Source organism: Sus scrofa, chromosome 1 (assembly GCF_054392235.1).
Source record: "Sus scrofa isolate SSC_HxYL_T2T_F1_AM1 chromosome 1, Sscrofa_HxYL_maternal_Yorkshire_Landrace_v2.0, whole genome shotgun sequence".
In the NCBI taxonomy this organism is placed as follows: Eukaryota; Metazoa; Chordata; class Mammalia; order Artiodactyla; family Suidae; genus Sus; species Sus scrofa.
Window position 1 is genome coordinate 285366967 of NC_139383.1, and position 13268 is coordinate 285380234.

The following is a 13268-nucleotide window of genomic DNA, read 5'->3' on the forward strand; positions in this document are numbered from 1 at the left end:
GCATCGACCAGAGCCCTGCTGGTAACCAGCACCCAACTTACAAAATGGACAGAACCCAAGTGTTTAGTTTTACACACACATCTTCCTAAAGAAACAACGCCGGAAATCCCAGACCAGCCCATGGCCTGTTTCCCACCCGCTAAGGGGACTACTCAGCAATGCGAATTCTGAGCTGGGAGCAAGGTCCACCTCGTGCCAAAGTGCGAAGATTCCTCCTGGGGTTGCGCAGGGTCTGCCCTGGGCCACGCAGCCCTTGTCCCCTACGTCCCTGCTGTCCTCTCATTCCTTCATGGTTTCCTTCCAGGCCCTCGCCCTGCCCTCTCCCGCCTCAAACCCCTGGTTAGCTGTCTTCCTCACCAAACTCCCAAGCCCTCAGCCCCCACCTCCGGCTGCTATGAAGAGGGAGCCCCCTCCCACTAATTCATACTAATGTGTGAACTGTGGATACCTATCCTGGGGCGGGGGGGGGGGGGGGGGCGGAGGTGCTGAATCCCCAATTTGTAGAATTTGACAAGAATATACTGGAGTCGAGTGTGGGAGGCTGTGTGATAGAGCAGGAATCAGGGAAGACAGGTCGGCACGGCCTGGTGCCTGTCCTCGCCGCTGCCTGTCAGAGGTACTAATGCCGCCCCCAGGGAATATTAACTCTGCGCCAGGTAAGTGCTGTACTTCTACCACCTCATCAAGTCTCAAATTAGTTCTCTGTGGCAGGTACAACTATCGTCTCCATTTTAGAGACCAGAAAACTGAGGCACAGTCTGGGAGGCCTCATCATCTGGGCGGCAGAGCTGGGATGTGAGCCTTGGTCCAGCTCTGAAGCCTGCGCTCTGCAGCACTGAGCAACCCTGTCACTCCATCTCTCTCTCTCACACACACACACACACACACACACACACGAGCACACACACGAGCACCCTGCGTGGGCCTGGCAGTCATAACTACCATTTACACTGCACCTACCACATGAGTTATCCTAAGGCATCTTCCATGCATTCCTTCACTGAATCTTCCCCATAACACGGTGATACAAGTATGATCCCCAGTTTAGAGAGAGGAAACAATGCTTTAAATGAGCTCTTCACATTTTCAAGGCACAGCCTAAGTGCAGAGCTGGATCGTACCTAAGGCGGTCTAACTCCAGAACTGACGTTTAAGCCTCAACATGTCTGGCTGTCCCTTCCTTTCTTCTGAATCCAACAGTATCTAGAAACCCAGGAGGTCGGTTGGTTGGCTGTGTTACTCTTGCTTCTTTTCATATGGCTCCCATCACATCTGGGCTTGAGGTGTGGTGGGGGGGATGGGGAAGGGTCCAGGGCCCCCGGGGCAGCCAAGTTCGTGCTGAGTGACAGGGGGCGATGAAGGCAGCCTGAGGTGAAAGTGTAATACCTTTGCTAATAACCACAATCCAGAACATGCCTGGTCTGAAGTCCTGATGATTAAGGTTTGGGGGGCATTTAAGGGATTTTCTTTCCTCATTGGGCTCTGAATGAATCTGTGCTCCCCGAGTGAGCTGGAGGTGGGCCCGGTGGTAAGGAAAACACTAGGAATGGGAATTTGTTATCAATAACCCCTTAGAAAGGATGGAGTTGACTCGCCTCTTTCCAGACAGTCTGCGCACCGCTGCCAAAACAACAGCTGCCACGGACACCTGATGTCCGTGCAGCAGCTCGAATTAGCCTGACTCAGTCAACTCCAGAAGACTTCTACCAAGCCCCTCCCCTCCTGAGCACGGCTGTCAACCCCGTTCTCTTAGAAAGGGCACAGCGAGTGACAAGAGACTAGTGAAACTGCCAACCTCAGCCTCGAAGAGCTTATCATCAGTTCACCAACTGACCTCTCCCTGTCCTTCCAAGTCACCCTCGGGGACCCCACCCTCGGGGACCCCAGCCCAGCCTCCATCACAGGATCTCAGAACTTTCTCTCATCTACAAGGAGCACAACCAGCTTCCTCAGTAATGGCCCCAAATGGCAATGCCCTTCTTGCACGTCACCAAAAATACAAGCAAGCCACAAAGGGGCTGTAAAGTAAAAATTCCACTGAAAAACCTTTATTTATTCTCTCATTCACTCAATGAGTCCTAACTGAATGCTCGCTGTGTACCAGGAGCCTTGCTAAGGACAGAGCCAGCCTCTGTCCTCGGGGATTTAAAAGAGGACAAGATCCCTGAAGGAAAAAGCTGTGTTGCCATTTTAACCAATCCCGCCCCTGTCAGCTCCTGGATGCAAAAACATCAGGAGCACCTTGGAGGCTGGATCTGAGCGAGACGGAAATGTTACAGTAACTTAAAGCCACCGAGTAATCAGACTCTGGTAAGAAGAGTTCGGGAGGGTGGAGCAGAGGAAAGTGGACCTTCCAACTGGATGTGCTTGGAATAGAAAGTCACTCTTTCTCCAATAAGAGCGAAAAATCTAAGCATGCAAAAACAAAGAAAAGCTGCTGGCAGCCCGCTCCTCAGAGCCAGAGTTTCCCAACCCCAGGAGAAAGTGACACTGCAGCTCCTGCTGCTTCGGACGTCACCAGGGAAAGGCTGGAGTCTTCGTCCCCTTTCTGGGCAAATACACAAGCAGCCCCCTGCCACAAACCAGTGAACCAAGTCAAAGCCAGAAATCAGAGCCTGGTGGCAGGATGCTGGAAACCTTGGGAAAGGGACCTTCAGAATCAGTTCAGTCCCTCAGCATATCTGAGCACAACAAGCGATATAAATTCTACATTTGCTACCGTTCAGCAAGGACAGCGTTGATGCCAATTATTTTTTGCCCTCATCAAGGAAGCCTGTCAGCCCTTCTGCAGAACAATTATCTATAGGTGCATAATTCTTTCCCCAATTCAGCATGGGGAAAGTGCTGCTCACGGCAATTTGACATCATTTCATTAGATTAGATTAATTTTTAAATGTGTTATCTTAACAATTATGCCAACTACCATGTAATTAATATTCCAACTGACTTTACAAAAATTACAAAATCCCCTAAAGAAAATAATTAGTCATTAGGCATGGATGAGACCTCTCTATGGTCAACAGCACATAAAGCAGAACATTCACCACACAATGGGTGGCATCAAAGCCTTTCCCACACTTCCTCCAATTCTGAGCCAACAGTGCGGAAAGCTGACATTGGCAAGTTACCCCGAACTTCACTTAACATGTTAACGCACTTACTGCTTTCAGCTCTTTGAGGGTAAAATGATGAATGATGAAAGATTTCTCAATTAAAAAGCTCTTTTCGTTTGTAGGAGGAGCAAGATAAATGCATCCCATTGCTTGCTGCTCCTATATCCCCAGCTGGAAATCAGAATACTGGCTTATTTCTTGGGGTAACTTCGTGAGTTTATTAAAGAAATGTATATAAGGGAGTTCCGGTGGTTAACGAACCCAACTGATATCCATGAGGACTGGGGTTCAATCCCTGGCCTTGCTCAGTGGGTTAAGGATCCCGCACTGCCCTGAGCTGTGAGCTGTGGTGTAGGCCGGTGGCTTCAGCTCCGATTCGACTCCTAGCCTGGGAGCCTCTGTAGAGTACAGCCCTCGAAGACCAAAAAAAAAGAAAGAACGAAGTGTACATACGGCATCCTTACCCTTGTTCTCCTCTTTTCTTTCAAGGTCTGAGGTTCAGTAGCCTTACAATCTACCTGAAATGCCTTCTGGAATAAGATAAGGTATAAATAAGTGATAGTCAAGTAGGACATGTTCTACCATAACAGAAATTAAAAGAATGTCTTCCCCCCAGTCCACCTTTGAGGAACAGGTCCCAGAGCTGTGAGCCCAGAGTGGCCGCCGCAGGAGAGTGCAGAGGGTGATTAGCGATGTCTGCCTGAAGGAGAGTGCAGAGGGTGATTAGCGATGTCTGCCTGAAGGAGAGTGCAGAGGGTGATTAGCGATGTCTGCCTGAAGGAGAGTGCAGAGGGTGATTAGCGATGTCTGCCCGAGCCCAGCGTGATGGTTTGAAGACCATGTACCAAGAACATGCACCCTGTGTCTGGGGATCCGTCCTTCAGTAAACCACCACAAATTAGTCAACTGCGACACAGACTCGTGAGTAACATGTGAATTGCTCCTAAGATGAAGGTTACGGGGGGGAAAACATTTGCTACAGTCAAAAACCTGAAGCCACCTGGATAACAGCATCAAGCTTTAGAGGAAAGAACTCTGACCTAAGTCGGGAAAGGCCATTCAAGTCAAGCTACGAAGCGCCGAGCAGCTCAGTTCACTGGGCCTTGATCTGCCAGGCTATAAAATAAGGGGATAAACCAAACCTCTCTCAACTGTATCCTTACCTCACTGATTAAGGGCATATTAGGGGCCCGGGCACTAGGGAGCTGGTGAAGGAGCAGTTACTCTACAGGAGTCCGCCAGGCCAGGACCTGACTCAAACCCCAAAGCTCTGCCACGGCTCGTACAGGGTTTTACCATCTGGGCTACATGTCTCCATCTATTTGGAGCAAGGAGCATCTCCAGAACCAGAAGTTTCACATGCATGTCTCTTTTCCTTAAGACAACCTTCTTTCAGCTACCTAAGAGGGGGGGGATTTTTTTTTTTTTTTTTTTTTTTTTTTTTTTGCCACAGCGGCAGCCCGTGGAAGTTCCCAGGCCAGATCAAGAGATCAAACCCATGCCACAGCAGCGACAATGCCGTATCTGTAACCCACTGAGCCACCAGGGAACTCCAGAGACTTCAATTTTAATCCTCTATTAAATTTGGCAAGCAATTAAAACCGCCATCATTCAGTCATCCAAAAGTTAAGTGTAGGAGTTCCCGCTGTGGCACAGTGGGTTAAGAACCCGACTGCAGCAGCTTCAATTGCTGCAGAGTTGAGTTTGATCCCTAGCACCAAGCAATGGGTTAAAGGAGCCAGTGTGGCTGCAGCTGCAGCTCATATTCAATCCCTGGTCCAGGAACTTCATGTGTTGCAGGTGCATCCATTAAAAAAAGAAAAAGTTAAGTGTCAACACTTCAACTTTATTTATTTATTGTCTTTTTAGGGCCACATGGGCGGCAGGTAGAAGTTCCCAGGCTAGGGGTCAAATCAGTTACAGCCGCCTGCCCCAGCCATGCCAGATCCCAGCTGCGTCTACAACCTACACCACAGCTCATGGCAACACCACATCCTCATGGATACTAGTCAGATTCATTACTGCTGAGCCACAAAGGGAACGCCATCACTCCAACTTTAAAGCAGTCCCTTCCATTGGAGTCCTGGGCACTCAGGGTTTCCAGATCAGCCTAATCTTCCCACCACTGAAACGTCTCCATCCCTGGAGCCTATTCCAAAAACATCACCCACAGGAAACACCAAAAAGCAAGACTTTGTACCGGGAGCCCAAGCAGAAATAAGCTACGCACCTACAGGTCTGACCCCACCCAGTCACCACGGAAACTCTTGTTAGGATGCCCAAGTGTGCCTCTGGGAAAACAAGGACGTTCCAACAGGACAGGCTGAGAGGGCAGTGCCATCTGCGTGGGACCAGAATATTCTCCTGTCTGGCCTCGGCTACTGCAACAGATGCCTCTAATCTTGTCTGCCCGCACCCCCTCCTGCCTCTACGTGACTCCAAGGAGGCGCAGTTCCTGGGCTTCAGCAGGTTTGCACTGGGCAATGAGAAGACCCCACCCCCAGAACTCAAAGAACCATCTGGGTAGGGAGGGGCCAGCTGCCCAACGGGGCGCACACCTAGGGATCACCTGGTCGAAGGACCATACCAATGGACCACTGCCAGCCTGTCTTTACCTCCCCTCGGAGACATGAGGGCAACACAGGGAATCAGGCACAGCGGGGGGTGGGGGGACAGACCCCACACCACCTGGGCACCCGGATCCTCAAGACTGAAGTGGGTTTCTGTCCACAGCAGCCCAGAGTTTAGAGGGTCAAGCTTCTTCCTTAATGCCCCCGATAAACCAGCTCTCCTTGAGTCTCCGACTCAGCTGCCAGGGCTCTACTTCAATCCAAAGAATATCAAATACTCCCACAGACAAATTCAAAGGAAAAAATTCTACACCCTGGCAATACTGTGGAGACTCATCTGTCCCCTAAGATCTGAAAGGGAAAAGAACCACAGAAGAGAGGAAAGGGGTGATGGAGAACTGGAGGGGTAGGCAGTTCACAACCAGTAACCGTGAGAGCGAGACTCTTTGGGGGGGGGGGGCAGCGGTGGGGGGGGGCGTAGCCTCCTAAGGAAAGCTTCCACAATCGTTCCAAACACGTATTCTAGTTTTCTATCAGTAGGAAAGGGAGAAAGAAACACACACACACACACACACACACACAACCCATAGCACCCAAACAATAGAAACTTGTGAGTAAACAGACTACCTGTTTCCAGGCTTATGAGCCTAATTGTTCTGTTGTTTTTACACCACAGCCTCATTCTCCTTTTGCAGCTGTCCTGGGGTCTACGCCACAGGCCTGCCTGCTGCAGGAAACCATGCAGAATAAATCCTACAGAGAGTGTTTCAGACACGCGCCCCCAGCTAGGGCGGAGCGTCGAGGAGAATAACCTGCCCAGCGGTACTCGGGGCTCTTCCGTCGACGGCGGGGAGACAGTCCAGCAACACACACACTGTGAGCGGCTGCACATGGAAACCACCAGCCCCCCCACCTTCTGCGGCTCAGGGACTCCTCCGAGGATCTGACAAAGGCCAGGAAGTCCTCCCCGGGAAACCACACACATACCACAACATCCGGCATGTGACGTCTCGGGGTTCAGAAAGGCTGCTCCCTACACCCAGGGTCCAGGTTCAGCGCACCTCACTGGGAACTTTTTGAAAGATTTAATTACCTGAGCATCACAATTCATCCTCAAAGGACTACATATCCCAGAGCGAAAAGTCTCAAACCCCCACCTGGGCAACCCCCCGCCGAGTGCCGAGTCAAGAACCAAAAAACGTACCCTAGCTTTGTGTCTGTGAAAGGTAAGAAAACCTGTTTGCCCTGTGTTGGCTCCATTTCTGGCAGACACGTCCCCTTACCTTGTTCGACCACTTGTACGCCTGAAGGAGCTGACTGTACAGAGGAGTTTTGTCCTGCACGGGGTCCAGGCTCAGGAGCCCACTGTTATGGAGAGGATGGTTCTCCGAAGGCTTGCCCACCAAGTTGCTCAGACGTTCCAGCTCACTGAAAAGGAAGGAGACAAAGCCAATCAACCCAGTCCACGGACCGCCAGTTGTTAGCCAATCCCATTGGTCAAAGGCTGTGCTTCAAACGGCTCGCTCTAAGTCCCTCAAGAAGAAAATCTTTGTGGTTTTTTTGGTTTTTTTGTTTTTTAGGGCCACAGGTGCAGCACATGGAAGTTCCCAGGCTAGGGGTCCAATCAGAGCTGTAGCTGCCGGCCTACACCACATCCAGAGCAACGCCAGATCCGAGCCCCGTCTACAACCTACACCACAGCTCACGGCAATGCCGGATCCTTAACCCACTGACTGGGGCCAGGGATCGAACCCGCAACCTCATGTTTGTTGCCGCTGAGCCACAATGGGAACGCCAAGAAATTCTTTCTGAAAGGTCAGCACATCTAGGGACATGTAGGAGAACCCCTAACTGGGGACTTATTTTACCACTGAGCTCTCTGGCGCCATTCCAAAGGAGAGGCGTAAGAGTTAAGAGCGAGGAAATCAGGAAGACTCCTAAAATCAGGATTTAACAACTCAGATCCTTCTCCATGGGAGGCGGGGAAGCAGGGGGGACTTTCTGGAATTTTGAAATGTGGCCTAACACCGCTTCTCACTGAGAGTTTTCAGACCCACGTAGAGATCATTTCGTTTGGCAGAACAGCAAGTACCTGAATAAATGATGATTATGGTTCACAGAGAGATAGATTTGTATGTGGTGCTTCACAGATGGTAAAACTTAACAAAACAAAGAAGAGATAAAATAAACAAATGGAATGGGAAGACACCACACCGAGGGGGCTGTGTCAAACAAACAACGCTTCAGCCTAGCAGGAAAACTGGAGAAGCTAGAGAAAAGGAGCCAACAGCAAAAGCACATTCCAGGAGCACGTCCTGAGAGGCCAGTCCCAAAGTGTCAACAAAAGACTCTCCAGGAACAGCTTCTCACGCCATCGTCACTTTGGAATCTTCAGCCACTTTCTTCTTGGCACTGCTCTATAAAGATTATATGTTATATTATATATGTCATATGTATATTATAAAGAAGGCAGAGAAGCGATGTAGACATTCTTCAACTTTCTAAAATGGTGAAGGGTTAAAACATCCTGAACATTCCCAAGAAAAGCCAAGGGAAGAAAAGCCCGTGCGCCCCCCTCCCCCCGCCCCCAAAGCAAGGCAAGTATTAACTGGCACTGCGCCAGAGAACAGCAAGTGGATGTGGGAGTTGAGGAGGGGTGTGTGATTCCCTGGCTTTCGCCCAAAACAAGAATGGCAACTACTTCGAAATAAAATAAAATAAAAAGAGGCTCCCATCATTTGATCACCACCTCCTCTTCCATTCTACCTCCTCCTTCCAGCTGGTTACTAAGGAAACCAAGTTGAGAGGAAGAAAAAAAAAAAAAAAGCCTAACCACTCCAGAAATCACAGGATGACTAGCTCCCCAAATGCCTTCCCCCCATGCTAAGGTCAGTTCGGAGAGGTCAAAGACAAAACTCCTGATATGTGAACCTCCCTGGATAGGACTGACTCCCATAAGGCAGGGAAGGCAAGTTCAGGACCTGACCAATTAAAAAGTGCATACTGGAGTTCCCTGGTGGCTCCGTGGGTTAAGGACCTGGCCGTTGTCACTGCTGTGGCGCAAGTTCGATTCCTGGCCTGGGAACTTTCACATGCCAAGGGCAAGGCCGGGGGAAAAAGTGACTACTAAGTGCCAGGCAGTTTACAAACATCCTCTCACTGCATTTCACTTATAAAGTAGACGTAAAGAAGGTGACTTGTAAGAAAAAGAAGAAATGTACCACCCTTGATGGTAGAGGACCACAAATTAATAACTGCTGGGAGGCAGGGGGAGGTTGACGCCTAAGTGATTAAGCTGGTTAAGGCAGAGATGAGGTCTCAGGAACGGGAGCAGAGAGAGTGGGAGTGAAAGTACTGATCAGGTGGTTTCAGAGGAGGCAGGGGAAAAGAGGAAGATTAAAGCCTGTTTTGTCGTGTTTGGGGATGGGGTAGGAAGGAACTGATGACTTCCCGGTTCGGGGAGGAAAAAGCTAGGGCCAATCAGACGGAGTGCACCTGGGTTTGGGGCAGCGCTGAGCAGGTCCTGCTTGGGGTTATTTGATCAGAGACGGCGGGGCACAGAGGGCCCACAGGTGAGAACCCTGCCACGCTGAGACGAGGCGTGGAAGCTCCTGGACAGAGCATGTCCCCTCGTGAGGGACCTTAGGAGCACGAGGAGGGTCCAGGGCGGCGGGAGACAGCCAGGACCAGGACGCCAAGACAAGGGAGACGGGAAAGCGGGGGTGGAGGATGAGGTGGCCCCGAGGGGCGGGCAGAGCAGGAAGGGGGAGCGAGGGAGCAAGGAAAAGGGAGGGCAGCCCCGGACTAAGGAGACTCGCGCCGGGTCGGGACAGGGTGGGAGGTCCCCGACCCCGGCCCCTTCAGCCGGTACCTACTTGAGGTCCCGGTTGACTGAATGCAAGTTGTCCTGGAAGTGCGCAATGAAGGCCTTCTCCCGGCCCTCCAGCGTCTCCTTGTTGCGCATACCATCCTTCAGGCAGTCGAACACCCTGCTCACGCTGGAGCGCAGCGCCTGGATAGCACTGATGGCCTGGGAAAAGGCCTCCAGGTTCACGCCGACGCTCAGCACGTCCGCCATGTTGCCGCCGCCACAGCCGGCCCTACAAAGCCGGCTCCGCGAGCAAAAGGCGGCGCCCACTGATGACGCAAGCCCTCGATGGACTCTGGGAAATGTAGTTCTCGCCGGGCCGGGCTCACCGGGTGGTTCGTGAGGCCACTGTCCCAAAGACGGTTTCCACTTTAAACGAATGCGTGGCCAGGGAAGTAATCACCCGGGTTTGAGGAAGTCGGGCTGCACTCTCGGCTCTCCTAATGGTGACAAGGAAATACAGAAAGTTCCCTTGCTTCCCCAAACTTGCACTCTTGGGAGTCACATGGAAAGGAATTGCTCAGAACAATAAAGTGTCCATGGGGTAGACGGAATAAAATGAGCCCACACTCGTAAATGAATGAGGGAGAAGGGAAATTCCTTCCCCTCAGTAGAATGCCAGCTAATAAATGCGGAAAGAATAATGGAAAGAAAATCACCATTTGGCAACTGTTAGAATAATAATTGATTGAGATGGGAATCGAGGGAGGCTAGCGCGTAAAAGTGTGCGGCTTAACAGGATATTTACACGGTCTCAATGTATCATCCCACTAGAAACTTGTTGGCTAAGAAGAGAAAAAATAATGATCCAGTGATTTCAGTTCTGGCTGTACACTCAAAAGAAGGAAAAGTAGGGTCTGGAACGGATGCTTGTACACCCAAGTTCATGGCAGCCTCGTCCTCAGGAGCCAAAAGGCAAAAGCAACCCAAGTGTCCGCCGTGGGATGAATTCATAAACAACATGTGTGACATCTCCATGCAAGAGAATATTTATTCAGCCCTAAAATGGAGGGAAATTCTGGCACATGCTACAACATGGGTAAACCTTAAAGATGTTATACTTAAGTGAATTAAGTCAGGCACGAAAGGACAAGTACTGTATGTTTTCACTTACATGAGGTACCTAGAAGACTCAGATTCATAGAAACAAAGAGTAGAATGGTGGTTGCCTGGAGCTATGGGAAGAGGAATGGGGAGTTGGCGTTTAACGGGCACAGGATTTCAGTGGGGGAAGATGAAAAAGTTCTGTGGATGGTGGTGGCAGTGGCGCAGCAGTGTGAATGCACTTACTGCTACAGAACTGGACACTTACAATGGTTGAAATGGTGATTTCATGTTATGTGTATTTTACCAGAATTTAATTCTGCGATGTAAGGGGGGTGTCGTTCATAGTGACTTCACAGTAGAGAAACCTGGCTGGCGCCATCTTAACAAGATGTGTAGGACAGAGCTACCCCCGGATAAAATGCACTGAACATGACTTCTGTGATATTCCTGCCAAAAATGCAAAACCTGAATCTGATCAAGATATCTGATGGCGCTCCCGTTGTGGCGCAGTGATCTAAGAATCCAAATGCAGCGGTTTAGGTGGCTGCAGAGACACAAGTGCAATCCCCAGCCCATTGCAGTGGGTTAAAGGATCCAGCGTTGCAGCAGCTACGGCATTCCGCGTTGCAGCTGCAGCTCGGATTCAATCCCTGGCCCAAGAACTTCCATATGCTGCAGGTACAGCCATTAAAAAAAAAAAAAAAAAGAAAGAAAATGAGCTTTACAAAGACATTGAGCAAAGTAACTGAGCTACACTTTTCCACAAAACACTTGTGTCATGAAAGACAAAGGCCAGAGGAGCAGTTTCAGATGAAAGGAAACTAAAAAGGCATGAGCACTGAATGCATCTCATGATCTGGGACTTTCTTTGGCTGACTCAAGTGAGACAACGGGTGAAATCTGAATAAGATCCTCAAAGGAGTTCATTAGTGTTTTATAGGTGACACTGCCATGATTTTGATCGTTGTGGTCATGGAAGAGGATGTCCTTGTTTGGGAGAAATATATGCTGACGGGATAAATTGTTACGTCCACGTGAAAAAGAAAGTCGCATGGGTATGTTTATTTAGAGAGAGGAGGATATGGCAAATGTGGTAAAATATTAACAGCTGCGGAATCTAGAGGAGGGGTGTACAGAAATCATTTGTGCTATTCTTGCAACTGTAAGCCTGAGATTATATCAAAATACATGGTCTTCAATGGCCATCGATAAGAGGCGTGGGACGTGTAGACGCAGGACTAGATGGTGAGGAAAGTCTTCAGTTCTGCAAAGCTACTCGGGCCAGGATTCTGACATTCTGCACTTGACCTCCAGCCCATTTCCTTTACACCCCCCTGTTCTTCCCAACTTCACACCCACTTCAATTCCAATTCTCTAGTTCTGGGACAGGAAATAATATTTCTGCTCAAAAACTGGGTCCTAATATTGCTCTCCATGAATGTTCAAACTCAACCTCTATTTAAATGAATGTATAGTCCCATAAGAAAGGTGTTTTATTGTCTTGGGTTTAGAAGGTTGCTTTTATTTCCTGATGTCTACTTCGCCTTTCTAGTGCCACATTTTATAGCTTTTCCCAAGGAGAAGGAGTAGAGATAGCAGGAAAGTTCTAGCTGTGGAAATTGAAACAAGTCATTGCGCCTCACCGAGCCTCAGTTTTCTCATCTGTAAAACAGGTCTAGTAATAATACTTATTTTTATAAAGTAGATGTGGGGTTTATAACACCTTGCAGGCGGAGCTTTTGAAATATCGCTTGGCATATGATAAACACTCAGAGGGAGTTCCCGTCGCGGCTCAGTGATTAACGAACCCGACTGACATCCATGAGGACTTGGGTTCGATTCCTGGCCTCGCTCAATGGGTTAAGGATCCCGTGTTGCCGTGAGCTGTGATGTGGGTCGAAGATGCGGCTTGGATCTGGTGTTGCTGTGGCTGTGGTGCAGGCTGGCAGCTACAGCTCCAATTAGATCCCTAGCCTGGGAACCTCCATATGCTGCGGGTGCAGCCCTAAAAAGAGAAAAGACAATAAATAAATAAATAAACAAACACTCAAAGGATAGTAGCTGTTATGAGAATGTGTTGAGAAAGTTTCTGAATGGACTGTGGCATGGGTTTCTACCCCCACTTGGGGACTCTTTGCACAGAGTCAAGCAAGGATTAGCAAGGGGTCTGTTCGAATTACTTCTAATGACATGACCCTGTTGCCAAGAGCTTATCAGTGAACTGTGTTCTATAATTCACTTTTTCTAATGGCCTTTTTATCTCCTTTGTACTGTAGGGGATTTATTCTTGTTTTTTAGAGAATTATGTAGAAAAAAAATTTTTTTTCTTTTAATGGCCACACCTTCAACATATGGAAATTCCCAGGCTAGGGGTGGAATTGGAGCTGCAGCCGCTGGCATATGCCATAGCCACAGCAACACTGGATCCAAGCCCTATCTTTGACCTACTGCCACAGCTTGCAGCAAAACCAGATCCTTGACCCACTGAGCAAGGCCAGGAATCAAACCTGCATCCTCGCAGACAATACATCAGGTTCTTAACCCGCTAAGACACAACGGACACCCCAGCAAGTACTTTTTTAACTTTATAGAAGCCAAGAAAAATATCTGTGCCTGTTGGCTTGGTATGGTTATGGCTTCGGTTTATTCATCCATTCTAGGGGAAGAATA

At 49.3% G+C, this 13268-nt stretch overlaps 1 protein-coding gene across 8 annotated transcripts in view; it reads right to left on the reverse strand.

Moving 5' to 3' along the window:
• MED27 (mediator complex subunit 27) overlaps nucleotides 1-9825 on the reverse strand; it is a 204286-nt gene extending 194461 nt beyond the window's left edge. For 7 of the 8 annotated variants that reach the window (XR_014836987.1, XR_014836989.1, XR_014836988.1 and 4 more), the window contains exons 1-2: nucleotides 9559-9775; nucleotides 6967-7111 (exon numbers count right to left, since the gene is read on the reverse strand). Coding sequence is in view for 4 of the 8 variants with exons in the window: in XM_085011148.1 (XP_084867274.1) it covers nucleotides 6967-7111; nucleotides 9559-9761 (348 nt within the window). In the remaining 4 variants the exon portion in view is untranslated. 8 annotated transcript variants of the gene reach the window in all.
• Between the last annotated feature and the right edge of the window lie 3443 nt (nucleotides 9826-13268).